The sequence below is a fragment of the Crocuta crocuta genome, unplaced genomic scaffold (genome assembly GCF_008692635.1).
Source record: "Crocuta crocuta isolate KB4526 unplaced genomic scaffold, BGI_CrCroc_1.0 scaffold292, whole genome shotgun sequence".
Lineage (NCBI taxonomy): Eukaryota > Metazoa > Chordata > Mammalia > Carnivora > Hyaenidae > Crocuta > Crocuta crocuta.
The window spans coordinates 653,328-674,628 of record NW_027528370.1 but is presented as its reverse complement, the minus strand read 5'-3'; the positions used below and the strand labels follow the sequence as shown (position 1 = coordinate 674,628).

The 21,301-nt window shown below is 37.2% G+C and overlaps 1 protein-coding gene and 1 long non-coding RNA gene across 2 annotated transcripts in view; one reads left to right on the top strand and one right to left on the bottom strand.

Moving 5' to 3' along the window:
* Positions 1-3,660, top strand: part of THSD7A (thrombospondin type 1 domain containing 7A) — a 417,169-nt gene extending 413,509 nt beyond the window's left edge. Inside the window, exons 27-29 of the mRNA XM_077754232.1 lie at positions 86-296; positions 2,620-2,707; positions 3,408-3,660. Of these exons, the coding sequence (XP_077610358.1) occupies positions 86-296; positions 2,620-2,707; positions 3,408-3,492 (384 nt within the window). The 3' untranslated portion in view covers positions 3,493-3,660. The remainder of the gene's footprint in view (positions 1-85; positions 297-2,619; positions 2,708-3,407) is intronic.
* Positions 38-2,997, bottom strand: LOC144223510 (uncharacterized). The gene is made up of 3 exons (XR_013332716.1): positions 2,883-2,997; positions 2,177-2,246; positions 38-182 (listed from the first exon to the last, which is right to left on the bottom strand). It is a non-coding gene; the product is annotated as an uncharacterized LOC144223510 (long non-coding RNA).
* Positions 3,661-21,301: the final 17,641 nt, after the last annotated feature.

The window sequence follows — 21,301 nt, the reverse complement described above, 5'->3', positions numbered from 1 at the left end:
CCTTCTCTGCAAGTAAGATCTATCATGCTCTCAAAGGTCACCTTCACCTTATATCTATAGTAGAAACGCTCTTCTTCTCCTGCAGATGAGGACATGCAGTTGTGAAGAAGGGTACACTGAAGTCATGTCTTCTAATGGTACACTTGAGCAATGTACACTTATCCCCGTGGTGGTGATACCCACTGTGGAGGACAAAAGAGGAGACGTGAAAACCAGTCGGGCAGTACATCCAACCCAATCCTCCAGTAACCCAACAGGACGGGGAAGGACCTGGTTTCTACAGCCATTTGGGCCAGGTGAAGTGACTAGACAGTGTTGATGTAGAATCCCTTACTTATACATTTAACCAATGTCAAAGGATTAAAAGAATGAGCAAGCATTTTCATATGAGCTATTATTTCATCGTACTCATTTATGCTGATACTGCCATATGTTTTTACTATTATGAAAAAAGCACTCATGCTCAAAGTTCAGAGGAATTAAATTCTTCTGTGAACAAAATTAGAGTATTATTTTGATCTCAGTTCTAAATTTACAAGTATAATTACGTTCATACCAAATAAAGGAATCTAACAATGAAAATATTAATGAGGAAAAAAGCGTATTGTCTTTCAGAACTGGAATAAAACTGTTAAGACATTCAGGAATTTTCATTTGACCAGAGAGTGGTAACAACTTGAACCTAAAATAGGAACATCAGTAATGCAGTGCTGTGCCAAGGGGCACCTGGTAGCCAGCCCAATTTCTATCAGCTCTTCCATTTGATAAACTGAAATCATCAGAATCTGTACTACCATCAGAAGGGCAAGGATGGAGCCTTCCTGTCTAGATGGGATCATCTAAATTTGGAGACTGACCAGACCTTGTCATATTAAACAGACACTCTTAATGTGTCTGGTATGGACTTGAAGCCAATTTTGAAGGCAAAAGCTTGAGGGTCTAATAAAATGCTGTCCCTGCTCTACACACTGTCTCTCCCCAGTTGATGTCAACTATATGCTTATTTCTGGAACTAAAGCTGGTGCTTAAAATTGTGCTATGATGGTGACATGGTAGCTAATATCATGATGGTGTTTCTCACACCAAGCAGGATTACTAGTCAACGACCAAAGGAAATCTAGAGGCAAAGCCAAGCGTAGTCTACTTTATACTTGTTAGAAATTAGAGAAAAGAAAGAATCTTCATAGCTAGCACATCTCTCTTTGGGGAGATGTAAACCCAAATACAGTGATTTAACCACATTATCCCATCCTTGGTAAGGTCCTTAGCTGAAATACAGTTTATTTTGCAAAGCTGGCTTGTCTGTGGAAACACGGGAAAATCGTCTCTCAGTGTTCAAGATAGTGGACCAGCAAATGGCCATTAGCAATTGTGACCTTGACTAAGAACTCATGCAGATCTCTTCAGATCAAATCTGGTTTTTAAAAAGAGAATATTGTCATTTTAAGTTTAATTTATAGCTTCCCTAAAGTGAGTATTTTAGTATGTTAAAAAGGTTTATGTTCTTAAGGAGTACATTTAGGCTTTGTTCTTGGTTTTTTAAAAACTCAAAGATTAATTAAAGACCTCTTAGACCCTATTTTAAACCCAATTTCTAACTTTTTTAATCTTTAGAATTGAAAAAAGGGATGTTTACAATATTAACAGTGTGTTTCCAACTAATGGACCCCTAGGTTGATCCAGCTCCAGGCAGGAAAACTGCTGTTTCGATGCCTTCCAAATATTGAAAGAACCCGAGTGTTAAGTCCACTTGCCCGATCTATAATTTTAACACTAATAGCACCTTTAATTCTATGTATGCAACAGAAAATACATGTTGATATGAGTTTCAAATTAAGTTAAAGTTATTAATACTATCTTCTAGTTGAAGTTTATTCTGAACACAAAACTAAGAAGTTCAAAGAACGTAAGATCAGAAAACCAAATTAGGATAGTTCCTGTCTTGCCTAATTCCATATACTAGAAAGGTAGAAAAACATTATTCAAATGAGTTAAAAAGTGATTTATAGGTTATAATCAAACTTGGCTATTTTTGCAAGTGATATTGTCAAATGAACTTTAAAGTACAGTATAAGTGTAAATTAGATAAAAGATTAATTCCCAAAAAAGTTCAATATATTCACTTTCAATTCATCTAAAATAAAAGGTAAAAGTGACAAAATTTATGTTCACATACCTGTCAGTATCAACCTTAAGCTGTAGGACTTGCTTAAAATTCCAGTATTTTTCTTCTTAAAATTGCCATTCTTAGAGTGAAAATCAGAAGAAAATGTTTATTTAGCATTACACATATATTGGGTTTGAAGTAAAATTTAGCTAAGCAGCAGCAAAAATTTATCCATATAAATTTGAAATCTGAACACAAATTTAATTGCAAACATGGTTTCTTTGCCATTCAGTTCTCATTGATGATTTATCTTTAATGAAGCAGCATCTAACTCATAATAGCAGCTTTACATTAATCATTAACTGTGCCTAAGCAATAATTCATTTTGTTTTGAAACAGTTTGGTCATATGTGACTGGTCATTGGTCATAGTTAAAGACTGTCTCATATATATACATATATATGCACACACCAGACTAATGTAAATTAATGACTAATATCCATTCTTCTTAGATGGGAGACTAAAGACCTGGGTTTACGGTGTAGCAGCTGGGGCATTTGTGTTACTCATCTTTATTGTCTCCATGATTTATCTAGCTTGGTGAGTGATTATTTCAAAATCTAAGGGGGCACACAATCTCTTTATTTCAGCAAAAAGACTGTCAGTTGACCATAATGCATGAACAGCAAACTGTATCCAATAAATATTCCACATTTAATGTTCACCTGCAATTCTAAATAAAAATGGCTTTAGTCACAGTTGGTCTAAAACCTACCAAATCTGAGTTGTTTGAAATCTGAAAATGAGCCAAAGTTGCTCGAGGTCATCTTCTCACGTATGTCCACCCCAGTTATGCAAAAGAATACTGCTTCGGATGCTTAGGATGAACTCCAGAGTTCGATACTCACTCACTACTGGAGGAAGAGATTATGGTGATATCTAATCTGATTCAACTATGTTTTTAAACCTATAAATTGTGTATTATTTATAAAGATTTCAGGTCAAATATAAATGATTTTACTACAGTATTGTTTCCATTGTTTGTTAGTACCAGAGGAATTCCATTTGATAATTCACTTTTTACAGAATAACAATATATTTGAGGGGCTCTACTTCAATGATATTCAGAGCATCAATAAGAAAATCAAAGATACCAGAATATCAAACTTTAAGATTGAATTTAGGTCATACAGGCAATTAGGCAACTTTATCAATGCATTTCACAATTTTTCATTTAAAACAGTAAAATTTACAATTGATTTTCTTTCTCCTATTGTTGTTTTGTTGTTGTTATTTACAGCAAAAAGCCAAAGAAACCCCAAAGAAGGCAAAACAACCGACTGAAACCTTTAACCTTAGCCTATGATGGAGATGCAGACATGTAAAATCTAACTTACCCTGGCAACAACCAGTTTCAGCTTTCTGGCTTTGCAGTAGACATCCAGAAGCCACAAACCTCTTCATACTTTGTGAATTAAAATGCACTGTACCTTTTTTAAAGAGCATCAAAGGAAGGAGTGAAAATCACAGTGCCATTGGAGGTATCAAGACAGTACCACTTACAAAAAAAAAAAAAAAAAAAACAGCCCTGAGAATTCTAGAAGTTTTAGTTTAACACATGCTGCATTCTAAGTTTTCTGTGATCTTTTCTGAAATCTACCTACTAACAATCCACTTTTATCCCCAAAATATGGTTGTGGAGTTGTTCAGTTAGGATGCCTGATGCAAGCCTCTGTTGGCAGTGTTAACCTGTAATACCATTTTAGCATGAAGAGTTTATACCAAGATCTCTACAATACTATAGTCAAGCATAACAACATGTATACTCAACTGAATGATACACATTACTAAGGCAGACTATCTACTTGTTAATAAGCAGTTTTAATGGTGAATAAAAGATAAGCTCTAAGCTGAGCAGAAAACCCATTGAATAAATACAGCATCTTGGTCATTGATGGTAGCTTTCATTAACCTGCATTTCAGAGGCAAAGACTCTAAGAATTAAATCTGGTCTTTCTCCAAAATACGAATGCTGGACATGTACTAGTATCTTAGAAAAAAAAAAGTCCTCAAGTTCAGTATTTTATAGTGGTTATTGTCTGGAAAACTAATTTGCTTGTGTTAATATATTTCTACTTTCCTTAATTTTCAAACTGGTTGCCTGCATCTCTTTTGCTCTATGGAAGGCACATTTTTGCACTATATTAGTGCAGCATGATAGGCACTTAACCAGTATTGCCATAGAAACTGCCTCTTTTCATATGGGATGAAGACATCTGTGCTCAGAGTGTCATGGAGACATTTCCAAGTTCTTGTATCCTGAAGAGAACAAAGTTCAGTTTGGATGGCAGCAGGATGGAATTCGCTATTACATCTGCTGTATACACTCCTCCTCATTGCTGCAGCCATAGTAAGATCAACAACATGGCAGGGATTTCAATGTTCAAATCCCAAACTCCTTAACCCTTCAAAAGATGAATCCCTCTAGTTGGTTTTTAATTGTACTTTGAAGGCTGTTTATGGCTAGATTTTTATATTTGTTATCTTTGTTAAAAAAAGAAAAGAAAAGAAAAAAAGGAGCTGGTTGTCATTTTAATTTTGAGCAGATGGAGAAAATAAGGTCTTGATCATTTTTGTAACTAAAAGAAATCAAAATTGTACGTTGATTTTTTCTTTTTCCCTGATTCACATTCCTCGTTTCACGTCAAATGTATCCATGGTTTTGTCTTTTTTATTAGTAAAATTTGAAGAAGTCTTTGTATAATTTCAAAAACTAAAACTTTCGAAAGAGAATAACTATTTTTCCCAGGACTTCATTAAATAGCTAGACCAAGGATCGCAAACTTTTCTGTAAAGGGCCAGATAGTAGAAATTTTCAGCCAAGTCTTTGTCACAACTTCTCAGTTCTGTCATCAGGAAATTGTAGGTGTAAACGATACACAGCACATAAAAAAATGAACGTGGCAGTTTTACAATAAACCTTCCATTATAAAAAGACCGTCATCAGGCCACATTTGCAGGTTGTGGTTTGCTGACCACTGGTATAGGAGGTTTTTTTCAGTGCTTACCTCTTGATTGTGTCGTCTTATGTTTTCATTCATTTACCTTAGAATAGAAGCACTGTTTAATTTCAGAAGTGAAAAAGAGTCATTAAACGTTATCACGGTTCTGGAAGTAGCTATATTTTTCACAGATGTAGACCTGGGAATGGCACAGTGAAATACTATCTGATTTGGCAACTTCTTGTGTCTGAAAAGAAAATTCAAAAGGTGCCATTAAGAAGCAATTCCATTTTTCAGGCAACATTTACTGCAACAGCCTTCGCTAGAGGGGAGGACATTAGGCTTTCAGGTCTTTTAAAAATAGTATAATAAACTAATTTATCTTAAACACAGCTCTGTTGCTCTACAAGTTTAGACTAGGTGTTTTACCTTCATAGTAGAGTTTGAGCTCCCCCTGCTGTTCACTGGAGTATTTGCAAAGATCACAAATTTGTTGCCTCCAAAATGAACAAATTTCTACTTCTTTCAATAAGAAATATAGAAAGCACTGATTCCTTCTTAAACATTCACTGTATTAGGCAAAGGAAATCATTCAAAAGCAAACAGGCGGTCACAAAGATGAGAATTTTACTTTAAATCAAGGATTAAAATTAAAAAAGCAAATTCCATTACATCTGTCTTATTGACGAGGAAGAATGAAAATATTATTGTTCTAAAACTGTGATCATCAGTGTATGCACTCAGGGGTCTTCCAGATAATCCTCAAGTTGATCTCTTTGAATGAAATGAACTCCATTTGTCCAAAATGGTTGAGAATCTACTGCAGTTACTTGAAGAATTTAGCAAACAGCCTTATAAAACACATGCAACACCTACTAACGTTGAAACTACTGAATAAAATAGTGTTGCTACAAAAGCTATACTTCTGATACTGTAAAAGGTCATCAATTCAGAAGGCATATCAGTATCATCTAACCCATACTGTAAGAATTAATGAATTGATCAAAATTATAAAATTTTGTGAAAATACATTATTTTATTCATAAATTAGTTACATTTTACAACACTACATATATGAAAGAGACTAGGTTCAATGTGACCTAACACCAGGGAACATCCTGGAAGTTCCCGGTTAGGATAAATATTGGGTGGCCTCTTGCTACAAAAGATGTAAGGAAGGACATATAGCCAGCTGGCTATTTTGGACAAATGAAGGTTACTATATTCATGTTTAGAACATGAAAATAGCCTTAGTTCTGTTCCTGGCATGAGGCAATAATGAGTCAATTATGTTACTGGAATTTCATAAAAATGTTATTCCTCCTGTTCAATTCTGACAGTTCAGGAAGGGAATATAGTAGTAACTGGTCTGTTAACACTTTTGCCTTACCAAAATGGCCTGTGAGCCCAAAAAAGATTTAGAACTGCTCTGTAAAGATGAAGGTCTGTTTGGTTTAAAAAAAGAAAGAAAAGAAAAAAGAATGACACAGTATTATAGTTTTTTCTTGGATTGTTTCAATAGAAACCACACAGAATTGGCACAGCTGATCTCTCTTGAAAGGAGTTACTTTTCTTCTTTATCAGTACCTAATCTAGGATATGGACCAGAATTCTTATTTGAAAGCCTTTTTGAGGACACTACAGTGTAGATCCAAGCTAATTTAGAAAGGAGTACATAAAAGCATGTTCTTAATTATAACAAAGCACAAATTACTTTTAGCAAGACAAGGATTTCTTGAATTATCACACGCAAGATACCCTGCTAGGCACTGTAAAACAAGTAGTCATGGCTTTTGTATCTATGACACTCAAAAGAAGGAAAAACGTTTAGTGAGTGAGGATGTCACTTAAATCACTCTTTACTCTGGATTTGCTTCCAGGGTGGGATTTTTCCTTATGTAATGTCTAGGTCTCGGGCCATGCAGTTAGGCTTTTGCTGTAACCCTCCTGTGCCCTCAGGTAGATGACAATGCTCATTGTGACTTCATCAGAACCCTGTAAAGTTCCTGGGCATTCCAAGATAAAGCCACTTATACAGAACTTCTTACAGGAAGTAACAACTCTCAGTTTTGTTTCTGGGGTTTTGGTTTTTGTTTTATTACCTCCTTTAAATCCCTATACCCACTGCTCCTTTATGATGATTTTTCTCTGAGGTCTCATCAACAACTAATGCTGTCTACTTTTCTCAGAACCACCATCTACTAACACATGCTCAAATTAAGTACGGAGAAAAGGTGAAGTTCTTTATCTCCTATTAGAGTCCAAGTGTCACTTAGAGTGTGAACATCTTGATTTTAACAAAATGTAAGATGTAGAAGACATGCCCTCCCCTCAAAAAAAAGACCTTCTGTAAAAATGTCAATTTCTAACCTCTACTAAGTATGGCCCAGTTAGCTATCTCTTACCTTTTCTTCGCCTCTGTGTTCATGTCCCACCCTGTTAAGAGAGGAAGGCAGGCCTGTACCTCCTTACAGAAAGGAGAGCCTTGTAACAATCTTGCTTCCAAAATCGTTGTAGATGTAGGTGTCTAAGTATTACCAAATTCAAATGTGTTTCTTGTTCTATTTCCCACTAAGTCTGAGGGTGTTAAAAGGAGAGCCAGACAGGAATGAATTTGTGAAGAATCTTGTCAGGAAGTGAGCTTTCCTAGGTCTAGTTTACCTGGGAGAATGAAACAGCTGCCTATCCCACCTGGTGGCCGTGACTCCAGAAGAGGATTTCAGGGTCTTAATCTGAAGTGTGGGCCTAGCAAACATGACTCTTTACAAAAAGGATGTTTTGCAGTGTGATTATGGTAATTCTCTGTCTAGCAGGGACACTAAAAATGGTTATGTCTACGTTATTGAGTAAAACAAATGCTAAGTGAATAGAGTTCACTTTGTAGTTTTATGTTTTTACACTTCTACCAAGCCAGATCTGAAACGAGCAGTATACAACCACTTTTAGTTCGTGGCAGTCATGTTTTCAGCAGTCAAAATCTCTAGTCTGTTTAGAATATGAAATGTCAGTCTTGTGTTTCGTAGACTTTTTTTTTTCTTAAAACCAATAGTTTCTATAGCATCTACTTTGAACCTTTGATGAAATTTTCACAACTATTTTTCAGCAACCTACGTGTGTTTGTTTTTCACAAGTAAACATTAAGACCCCCCTCTCTGGTACTTTTTCCTGCTGATTTGTAGCACAGAGATTTGAAGAGATCAGTATCTGTCATTGTAAAATATAACTTTATTAAATTTGCAATATGTCTTTATATAAATTATAATCCCTTCAATGTTTTTTGTTAATTTAATTACCTGAATATTTATTGTTTAAATAAGGAGGCAGCTGTCTAAGAAGTTTTTGTTAATATTACTTTGTAAATGGTGTAATGTAATTTATTTTAAATTATGTACATTTCTTTTTTAATGCACAAAATGTCTATGTACAATTAACTACAGATTTGAAAATAATGTCACTAAGCTTTATTCAGTTAACACAGATGGCATGTGAAGATGTAATATGCTTTTTTACATTTTCATATGGGTTATTTGTAAATAACTATGTTGCTGACAAACATAAACATGGAGATCATTTTCATTCTACTCAAGTGTACTTTTTTAATTTGCATCATTTGCTGCTCATAGGTGGGTAAAAATATCTATTTCAGTGAATANTTTTTTTTTTTTTTTTTTTTTTTCTCTTTTGCTTTTTTCTGTTTTTTTTTTTTTTTTTTTTTAGTAACAACTCTAGTAGGTCAAGTTCAAGAGATGCCAACCTTAACTTTTAAAACCTGCTGAGGCCACCACATTCATCACTGTCGACAAATGACCTCTTGGTTTCAGGTCAGTTAAGAGAGTACCAGCAGAGGACAGTAAGACACTCTCAAATAGAGTACGACACTAACTGTCCCCACAGTCAGAAGACAAGTCCTTCGCTGTCTCTTCTCCATATGCCTACCAATAAAAGACCAAACCTATAAAACAAGGTAGGAAGTCACACATTAACAAATTAAGATTCGCACATTCTCAAAATCAGAAAGGGATGCACAAATGACTGCCAGTGTAGTTTGGAATTAAAACATTTTCTGATATGGCTGTTTGCAGCAATATAATTAAGAAGGGAGTCCTTTAAATTTCATATATGAACCCATGAAAACATGCAGCTACCCTCAAATGCTTGATGGAAAAATGATTCTCAGTCTCCTTATATTTCCATATTGTTCATGACAACTGAATCTAAGTAAAAAATGTTTGTATCTATCACCCAGATAACTACTTATATGTATCTAGATATGCAGTGTCACATTACCCCAGTTTTTATGTTGTAACTCCAGGTTATGTCCTGCAAACACAAATATGAACATGACTGGTCTACATTCCGTAAGTACCTAGTGATTTCTGTCATTAAACTCTGAACATACTCCAAAGAAAAGCCAACACACACTTCAATGAACAGTTGACATCAGTGTCCATTACTCTCCAAAGATGGTAGATAACATAGAAAATGTTTCAATGCAGTTATGCTTTCTATTATTGCAGGGTTTTTTTCTTCCTCCTTCATCCCTCCCTCCCCCCTCCCTCCTTTCTTCCTCCCTCCTCCCTTCCTCTTTCCTCCCTTTTATTTCCACATGACCTTCCCTTCCCCTTACTACCTTACTTGATAGCATCTCCCTGCCAAGGCAGCCCATGCCATGTTTTTCTTCTTGATCATGTAATCTTCCAAATAGGATGGAGACAGGGCAAAGAGGGAAAGAGAAAACTGGGCTGAATTTAGTTGATACAATAGAAAATAGTTTCCTTTTTTTGCGTATTACTCTTTTCAAACAAGTAAAATAGCCTTTGCCCCCTCCCAAACTTCGTCAACACCTAAGGTAAATCCTACAATTTTTTGGTCACAATTTGAGTTATTAAAAATACCAATTCCATAGAAAATATGAAAGATTCCAACAAAATATTATTACAATAAATGAAGTCAGTAAAGTTACAGGATACAAAAACCCACAAAAATCAGTTGTGTTTCTATATACAAAAGAGAAAATAAGAAAACAATTCCCTTTACAATTTCAAAACCAAGAATATCTAAAAATAAACCAAGCAAAAATATTCTGAAAACCAAAAAACAGTAAAAAATTGAAGACACAAAAAATTGAATAGGAAGATATTCAATGCTCATGGCCTAGAAGAACACATATAGGTAAAATGCCCATACCACCCAAAGAAATTTACAGATTGAATACAATCTCTATCAAAATACCATCAACATTTTCACAGAATTTGAATAATACTAAAATTTGTATGGAACCACAAAAAAATAACCCAAGCCAATCTTGAAAAAGAATAAAGTTAGAGAGCTTACAGTCCCAGATTTCAAGATACACTACAAAATTGTGGTCATCGAAATAATACGGTACTGGCATAAAAACAAACCCATACATCAATGAAACAGAGTAGAAAGCCCAGAAAAAAAGCCACACTTATCAGACCATTGACCTAGGACAAAGGAACCAAGACGATACAATGGGGGAAAGCTCGTCTCTTCAATACATGGTATGAGGGAAACTGGACAGCTACATGCAAAAGAACACAACTAGACCACTTCTTTATACCATACACAAAAATAAACTCAAAATGGATTAAAGACCTAAATGTGAGACCTGTAACCATGAGAATCCTAAAACATAGGTAGTAATTGTCCTGACATCAGCCTTCATACTATTTTTCTAGATAGGTCTCCTGAGGCAAGGTAAACAAAAGTAAAACTTAACTTTTGAGACTATAACAAAATAAAAAGCTTTGCCGCATAGAAGGAAATTGTCAACAAAACCAGACAACCTATTGAATGGGTGAAGATATTTGCAAATGTTATATTCAGTAAGACTTTAATATTGTAAATATGTAAATAATGTACAACACCAAATAATAATGATCTGATTAAAATGTGCAAAAGACATGAATAGACATTTTTCCAAAGAAGACATCTAGATGGCTAACAGACACATGAAAATATCCCCAACACAACTAATCATCAGGAAAATGCAAATCAAAACTGCAATGAGATATCACCTTATACAGGTCAGAATGGCTAGACTCTAAAGTGTTGGTGAGAAGGGAAAAAAAGAAACCTGCATGCACTGTTGGTGGGAATATAAATTGGTGCAGTCACTGTCATCAACCTTAGAGATTCCTCAAAAATTAAAAATAGAAGTACGAGAGGTGTTTGGTGGCTCAGTTGGTTAAGTGCCAAACTCTTGAGTCTTGATTTCAGCTGAGATCATGATCTCACAGTTTGTGAGATCAAGCCCTGCACTGGACTCTACACTGACAGTCCAGAGCCTGCTTGGGATTCTCTCCCTCTCTCTCTGCCCTCCCCTACTCTTGCATACATGCGTGTGCTCTTTCTCTCTCGAAATAAATAAACGTTTTTAAGAAATAGAAATACCATACAACCCGGTAATTCCAATACTAGATATTTACCCAGAGAAAAACCACTAATTCAAGATATATGCACCCCTATGTTTCTTGCAGCATTATTTATAATAGCCAAGATATGGAAGCCCCCCCGTCTATCAATAGATAAATGGATAAAGAAACTATGGTGTGTGTGTGTAGTTATATATACATATATATTTATATAAATATACATATATATAAATATACATAAATACACATATATATAAATATATAATATAGTCATAGAAAAGAAGGACGTTGTGCCATTTACATCGATAGGGATGGACCTAAAGAGCATAAAGCTAAGTGAAACAAGACAAATCCAGTATGATTTCGCTTATATGTGAACTCTAAAAAAACAACAAATTAGAAACAGACAAAGCAATACATACAGAGAACCAATTGGTGGTTGCCAGAAATAGGAGAGAGAAGATGGGCAGAATGGGTGAAGGGAAGTGGGAGATGTGTTCTTCCAGTTATGGAATGAGTAAGTCTGAATAAGTCAGTGGGATAAAAGGTACAATATCATTGACTAGATTTCCTACGCTGTAACAGTGCTCTGTGGGGAGAGATGGTAGCTACACTTGTGGTGAACACAGCGTATGTATCGGCCTGTCAAATCGCGGTTTTGCTCCTTTCCTGGAAAGGGGACCAGCACATAGTAAGAATAATGAATTCTTGTTGGATGAAGAAATTAAAATAATTAGTGAACTTCAAGGTTTATAGGCAAAGAGTGGTTAAGATTACGTAGCAAATCAATTACAAGGAGGCCAGCAGAGTTAAGAAACCAAAGATTCATCTAAAGCTGCAAATTGTCAGTATTCTATCATGAATACATTTCATATTCATTTAACTTTCCAAAAGTTTGTTAACCTACACTCTTCAGAAGTCACAATGTTGATATGGACAGAACCATAACAGAGTAGTGGAAAAAATAAAAACAGTAGTGACTAATTCTCACATCACAAGGGAGTGACAGCTGAGAACATACCAGTTATAAGAGAGAACTGGTAATATTGGAAAATGAGGAAGGGAAGCTGATTAAGAACAGAACAATTGCAAGTTTCTAGAAAGCCCTTGTTTTGGGATAGAAAAGCAACCTGGCTATCCCATTTAGTCCTAAATTATTTTATGGTATCAATAACAACCAAGTGAAATGCCATTGCTTTAAAGCAGAAATGTAACAGAATAGAGTAACAATTCAGAGTGCTTCCCAAATCCCCATAACTCACTTTGTAACAATAGAGAGAGACTGTCAACAACCAAGCAAATACATTAGTACATCATTTCAAATTCATTCCCTATAGATTATAGGCCAACATGGTTGACAAGTAGGGCGATCCATTTTCCCCCATTTGTCAAACAAATAAGGGCTGAAGCCAAAGGACTTTGAATCCCAAGAGTGTGGGAGGAAAAGAGACTCAGTCTACCAAGGAGAAACCGGGACAACCTGACAGGCCATAGGTGGGTGACTGTAAACTGCGGGAGATAAAACAGGCTGCATAGACACAGAAGGGAGGGATCTACTTCTGCGGAGAGACAAAGGGAAGAGAAAGAGTGGTTGGGGAAGTGTAGGACTGTATCTGAACAAGAGGAAAACCTCAGACTGGCACAGATAAAGATCCAATCTCTAACTCCAGGGCTTTCTTCAGACTGGGGCTGGCTGCCGTGTTCGCACACCTGGGGAGGAGAGGAGCCACCTCCGGGTTTGGGGATAGGTCAGGGCTGCAGTCCACAACGGTAGAAACAGGTCCCCTCCCCTGAAATGCCACAGTGTGGGACAACACCAGATGGGAACACATAGTGGGCAGTATAGAGAAGCACTTGTCTAGTACCAGGGCACACATAGCGGGAGTTTAAATCCCAGCCAAGGACCGGGACACGGGAGTCAGCAGAGTGAGACAGGCCACCTCATCTGCACCTGCAGCACAGTAAGGATGTGTGGTGGAGAAGAGACTGGGAGGGTCGCCATTTGTTCTTCCCACCACCACCAAGGTGGGGCCTCAGGATTGGTCCACACAGCCCACGGTGGAGGTGGAAGCAGCCTACACCAAACCATGCCCCTCCTCACTGGGTAACTTATCTACTGGAGCCGGATAGAAGCTGTAGAACCACACAGACCCTTCCCAGACCAGCTCTGCTGCATTACCTAGATTAATTCTAGAACAATTCTTGTTATTTACAAATATTCTCCCTTTCTTTTCTCCTGATCCCTCTCTTCCTCTAGGCTGGTTACTCTGGTGATTGGATTAAATATGTCTGTTTAAACAAACCATTCTCTTGATACATGTTCTATACCTCTTTCTTTACTTTCCCTCTCTCTGGAATAATCAAGCCATATAGTTTCTGTATCTGGGTAACTTTATCTTCGTTTCTTCCCCCACCATGCCCTCACCACCACCTCCTTCCTTATTTTCCTTTCTCTCTCTGTATTAAGCCTTTTAGTCTCTGTCCCTGGTCAATAATTTTTCCCCCCTTCCCCTGTCATTTCTTTTTGTATATCCTCTTCCATCAGCAACACTTCCACGCTGTTCTTGTAGCTGGGGTTTCTGGTTTTGTGCTTTTGGATTATTTGCTGTTTTTTGTTTTTGTTTGTTTTTTTGTTTATCTGTTTGTGTGTTTGCGGGTTTTTGTTTTCTGTTTGTTTTCCTTTCCAGGGCTACTTTAAGGAACTAATGAAAGCACACCTGGTGGAGGGTCCAAAACTTCACTATGAGTAGGGAAATAAAATAACAAAGTCAAAACAAGAGAGAGCAAGTAACACTCTGCAAAAAACAACTCCTGATGGGCCAGGCCTTAGTGTATGGCCCCCCTCCCCCCTTTAATATAGCAGTGTCCACAGGTGTGGAGCACATAACAAGCTTTTAAAACTCCTAAGGTACAGAAACCTAACCAAAATGATGAAATGGAAGAATGCTCCTCAAAAGAAATTCCAGGAAGAAGCGACGGTTAAAGAATTAATCAAAACAGATATAAGCAACATAACTGAACAAGAATTTAGAGTCTCATAAAATTAATATCTGGGCTTGAAAAACACATAGAAGACAGCAGAGACTCCATTGCTGAAGAGATCAAGAAACTAAAAAAGTAGTCATGATGAATTTAAAAAATGTTATAAATGAGGTGCAAAATAAAATAGAGGCAGCCACAGCGCAGACTGAAGAGGCAGAGGGGAGAACAGATGAATTAGAAGATAAAATTCTGGAAAAAGAGGAAGCTGAGAAAAAGATTTTTAAAAAAAATCCAGGATCACAAGGGGAAAATTCGAGAACTAAGTTACTCAATCAAATGGAACAGTATCTGTATCATAGGAATTTCACAAGAAGAGAGAGAGAGAGCAAGAGAGAAAAAGGGGCTGAAGGTATACTTGAACAAATCATAGCTGAGAACTTCCCAAACCTGAGGAAGAAAACAGACATTGAAATCCAAGAGGCACAGATAACTCCCTTCAGACATAATGTGAATCGATCTTCTGCTCGACTACCATAGTGAAACTGGCAAGATACAAGGATAAAGAGAATTCTGAAAGCAGCTAGGCATAAATAGGCCTTATACAAAGGTAGACACGTAAGGGTAGCAGACCTATCTACTGAAACTTGGGAGACCGGACAAGAATGGCAGGAAATCTTCAATGTGATCAACAGGAAAAATATGTAGCCAAGAATCCTTTATCCAGGAAGCCTGTCATTCAGAACAGTAGGAGAGGTAAAGGTTTTCCCAAACAGACAAAAACTGAAGGAATTCATTCACCATTAAACCAGCCCTACAAGAGATCCTAAGGGGGACTCTATGAGGAAAATGTTCCAAGGAACATAAGGTAGCAGAGACATCAATACAAGCATGAAATCTACAGATAACACAATGACTCTAAACCCATATTTTTCAATAACAACACTGAACGTAAATGGACTAAATGCTCCAATCAAAAGATGGAGCAGAATGGATTAAGAAACAAACAAACCAAAAAACAACAACAACAACAACAAACAAAAACAAAATAAACCAAGACCCATCTATTTGCTGTCTAGAAATTCATTTTAGTCCTGAGGACACCTGCAGATTGAAAGTGAAGGGATGGAGAACTATCCATCTTACTACTGGAAGTCAAAAGAAAGCTGGAGTATCCATACTTATATCAGACAAACTGGACTTTAAAGTAAAGGCAGTAACAAGAGACGAAGAAGGGGATTATATAATAATTACATGGTCTATCCATCAGGAAGGAGTAATAATTACAAAAGTCTACACACCGAATTCAAGAGCACCCAAATATATAAAACAGTCACAAACATAAGTAATCTTATTGTTAAGAATGTGCTAATACTCCACTTACAGAAATGGATAAGTCAACTAGACAGAGAATCACTAAATAAACAATGGCCCTCAACGACACATTGGACCAGACAGATTTGACAGATATATTTACAACTCTACATCCCAAAGCAGTGGGATTTACTTTCATCTCGAGTGCACATGGTGAATACTCCAAGACAGATCACATACTGGGTCACAAAGCAGCCCTCAATAAATATAAAAGAATTGATCTCATACCATGCACACTTTTAGATCACAATGCTATGAAACTTGAAATCAACCACAGGAAAAAGACTAGAAAACCTCCAAAAGCATGGAAGTTAAAGAACACCCTACTAGAGAATGAATGGGTCAACTAGGCAATTAGAGAAGCAATTAAAAAATATATGGAAACAAATGAAAATACAACAATCCATACTCTATGGGATGCAGCAAAGGCAGTTTTAAGAGGAAAATATAACGCAATCCAGGCCTCTCTCAAGAAACAAGAAAAATCCCAAATACTAAAATCTAACACCACACCGAAAGGAACTAGAAGCAGAACAGCTAAGATGCCCCAAACCCAGCAGAAGAGAAATAACAAAGATCAGAGCAGAAATAAACAATATAGAATCCCAAAAAAGAAAACAGTTGAACAGATCAATGAATCCAAGAGTTGGTTTTTTGAAAAAATAAAATTGACAAGCTTCTAGCCAGCCTTCTCAAGAAGAAAAGAGAGAGTACTCACACAGACAAAATCATGAATGAAAATGTTATTACAACCAATCCCTCAGAAATACAAGCAATTATCAGGGAATATTATGCACAATTATATGCCAACAAGATAGGTAACCTAGAAGAAGTGGACAAATTCCTCAACACCCACACACTACCAAAACTCAAACGGGAAGAACTAGAAAATCTGAACAGACCCCTAACTAGTGGAGAAATTGAATCAGTTATCAAAAATCTCCCAACAAGTGAGAGTCCTGGACCAGATGGCTTTCCTGGGGAATTCTACCAGATATTTAAATCAGAGTTAATACCCATTCTTCTCAAGCTATTCCAAAAAAATAGAAATGGAAAGCAAACTTCCAGACTCCTTCCATAAAGCCAGCACAACTTTGATTCCCAAACCAGACAGAGAACCAGCAAAATAAGAGAACTAGAGGCCTATATCCCTGAGAATATGGATGCAAAAACTCTCAACAAGATACCAGCAAATTGAATTCAACAGCATATAAGAATTATTCACCATGATCAAGTGGGATTCATTCCTGGGTTGCAGGGCTGGTTCAATATTCGCAAATCAATCAGTGGGATACATCACATTAACAAAAGAAACGATAATATATGATACGGTCAATAGATGCAGAAAAAGCATTTGACAAAATACAGCATCCCCTTTTTTTAATTTTTTAAATGTTTTTATTTATTTCTGAGAGAGAGAGCAAGCATGAGCAGGGGAGGGTCAGAGAGAGAGGGAGATACAGAATCTGAAGGAGCCTCCAGGCTCTGAGCTAGCTGTCAGCACAAAGCCCGACATTGGGCTTGAACCCACGAACCACGAGATCATGACCTGAGCCGAAGTCAGACGCTTAACTGACTGGGCCACCCAGGTGTCCCCAGCATCCCTTCTTAATAAAGACCCTCGAGAAAGTCAGGGTAGAAGGAACATACTTAAACATCATAAAAGCCATTTATGAAAAGCCCACAGCTAATATCATCCTCAATGAGGAAAAACTGAGAGCTTTCCCCTGGAGATCAGGAACACGAAAGGGATGTCCACTCTCACCACTGTTGTTTAACATAGTGCTGGAAGTCCTAGCATCAGCAATCAGACAACAAAATGAAAAAAAGGCATCAGAATTGATCAAGATGAAGTCAAACTTACACTTTTCATAGACGACATGATACTCTACATGGAAACTACAATGGACTTCACCCAAAGTCTGCTAGAACTGATACATGAATTCAGCAAGGTGTAGGGTACAAAATCAATGTACAGAAATCGGTTGCATTTTTATACACCTATAATGAAGCAAAAGAAAGAGAAATCAAGAAACTGATCCCATTCTCGCACAAAAACCCATAAAATACCTAGGAATAAACCTAACCGAAGATGTCAAAGATCTGTATGATGAAAACTATGGAAACCTTATGAAGGAAATTGAAGAAAATACAGAGAAATGGAAAAACATTCCATGCTCATGGACCAGAAGAATAAATATTGTTAAAATGTCATTACTACCCAAAGCAATCTACACATTCAATGCAATCCCAGTCAAAATTGCACCAGCATTCTTCTCAAAGCTAGAACAAACAACCCTAAAATTTGTATGGAACCACAAAAGACCCCAAATAGCAAAAGTGATATTGAAGAAAACCAGAACGGGAGGCATCACAATCCCAGACTTTAGCCTCTACTACAAAGCTGTAATCATCGAAACAGTAATGTACTGGCACAAAAACAGACACATAGACCAATGGAATAGGATAGAGAACTCAGAATTGGACCCACAAATGTATGACCAAGTAATCTTTGACAAAGCAGGAAAAAGTATCCAATGGAAAAAAATACAGCCTCTTTAACAAATGGTGCTGGGGGAACTGGACAGCAACATGCAGAAGAATGAAACTAGACCACTGTCTTACACCATATACAAAAATAAACTCAAAATGGGTGAAGGATCTGAATGTGAGACAGGAAACCATTAAAACTGTAGAAAAGAAAGCAGCAAACAACCTCTTTGACCTCAGCTATGACAATTTCTTACTTGACACATCTCCAAAGCCAAGGGAATCAAAAATAAAAATAAACTATTGGGTCCTCATCAAGATAAAAAGCTTCTGCACTGCAAAGGAAACAATCAATAAAACTTATAGGAAACCAACAGAATGGGAAAAGGTAGTTGCAAATGGCATACTGGGTAAAGGCTATTATCCAAAATCTACAAGGAACTCCGCAAACTCCACACCTGAAAAACAAATAATCCTGTGAAGAAATGGGCAGAACACATGAACACTTTTCCAAAGAAGACATCCAAATGGCCAAGAGACACATGAAACGATGCTCAACATCACTCATCATCAAGGAAATACAAATCAAAATCACACTGAGATACCACCTCATGCCTGTCAGAGTGGCTAAAATGAACAAATCAGGAGACTCTAGATGTTGGCGAGTATGTGGAGAAACGGGAACCCTCCTACACTGTCGGTGGGAATGAAAACAGTGTGGAGGTTCCTCGAAGAATTAACAGTAGAACTCCCCTATGACTCAGCAGTAGTACTGCTAGGAATTTACCCAAGGGATACAGGAGTGCTGATGCATAGGGGCACATGTACTCCAATGTTTACAGCAGCACTTTCAACAATAGCCCAATCACAGGAAGAGTGTAAATGTCTATCAACTGACCAATGGATTAAGAAGATGTGGTTCATCTATACAATGGAATACTACATGGCAAAGAGGAAGAATAAAATCTGGCCATTTGTAGCAACATGGATGGAACTGGAGGGTATTATGCTAAGTGAAATAAGTCAGGCAAAGAAAGACAGGTACCATAGGTTTTCACTCATGTGGATCTTGACACACTTAGCAGAAGACCATGGGGGAGGGGAGGGGAGGAAAAAAAGTTACAGAGAGGGAAGGAGGCAAACCATAAGAGATTCTTAAATATGGAGAACTGAGGGTGAATGGGGGATGGGAGAGAGGGGAAAATGGGTGATGGGCTTTGAGGAAGGCACTTGTTGGGATGAGCACTGGGTATTGTATAGAAACCAATTTGACAGTAAATTATGTTTTAAAAAAGAACATAAAAGAAACAAATTCATTCCCTATAGTAAATAATGCTTTGACTTCCTAGAAAAGTAAAATGAATTTCATAATCAGTGTCAACCAGGACATCGAGAAAGGAACACAGAGGAGAAAGTCAACACCTTACAGAAAGGCGTAGCTGATGGTGCAGTCTTTCATAAACACAGTGACTGGGGTGAAGACCCTGTCAAACCACATGCCCAGGGACCCTCCTGCTGCTGGTCTGACAGCTGATATATAGCCATACTCTTGCAAAATTTATCTTTATAAATTTTTTTAATGTTTTATTTATTTCTGAGAGAGACAGACAAGACAGACAGACAAGACAGACAGACAAGACAGCGTGAGCAGGGGAGGGTCAGAGAGAGAGGGAGATACAGAATCCAAAACAGGCTCCAGGCTCTGAGCTGGCTGTCAGCACAGAGCCCGATGCAGGGCTTGAACCCACAAAACGTGAGATCATGACCTGAGCCAAAGTCGGACGCTCAACCGACTGAGCCACCCAGGCACCCCACAAATTTATCTTATAAAAGGTTCACTCACTTCTATTTGTCAGCTGGGGATTTTTTTTTTATGTTTATCACCTTTTACTATCTTTGCCAAAGGGCTACTAGCCTTTTCTTTTGGTGGAACTATCTTGCTACCTATGGGGAAAGTTATTTATAAAGATACATCAAGTATCCTGGCCATAGAAGGAGTCAGGGTATACAGAATTTTGACTGGACATTGTATAAAAGACACAACTTGTAAGAATTAATTTTTAAAAAATTTTTAATGTTACTTTTTTTTTTTTTTGAGAGAGGGGGTAAGAGGGAGAAAGGACGCAGGCAGGGGAGGGGCAGAGAGAGTGAGACACAGAATCCAAAGCAGGCTCCAGGCTTCAAGCTGTCAGCACAGAGCCTGAAAGGGGACTCAAACCCACCAAACCTGAGATCATGACCTGAGCCAAAGTCAGATGATTAACTAAGCCACCCAGTCGCCCCACAAGAATTTTTGTATGCTTATGCTCTTTTTATTATCTCTATAAGAAACAATCCATGGGAAAACCAAATTAAAATGTCTCTTATAATAAAGTGAAGAATTATAAACTGATGCCATGTCTGGTAGTTATGATATAATTCACATTGCACAGGATTATGACAATGTTTGATCAGTAATAAAAAACTAAAGAGGATTCTGAAGGGCACCTGGGTGGCTCAGTTGGTTGTGCATTGGACTCCTGACTTTGGCTCATGTCATAGGATTGTTGAATCAAGTCCCTTGTCTGGCGCTGGCTGAGCGTGGAGGTTGCTTAGGATTCTCTCTCTCTGCACCTCTGCCCTTCTCCCTCACTTGCTCTCTAAAATAAAGTTAAGAATAAATAAAGAGGAATTTGATACAATTCCTTTCAGAATTTCCCCATACTGGCTTTTAAAAATCACCAATCGCTGGCCAGAAACATTTAAATATAATTATGGGTCCATAATCAAAGCAGATGTGGCAATAAATTGGTACGTTATCTCCCTTTAGACTATAATGCCATGCCTTGGCACAGTCCTTTGGATATATATAGTAGTAAGAGCAGTTCCTACCACTGATAAGGAGTAGTTCCTGCATATTTTACAGAATCTGTTTTACCACAAGATCGATTTTACTGAGGAAGGACCAAAAT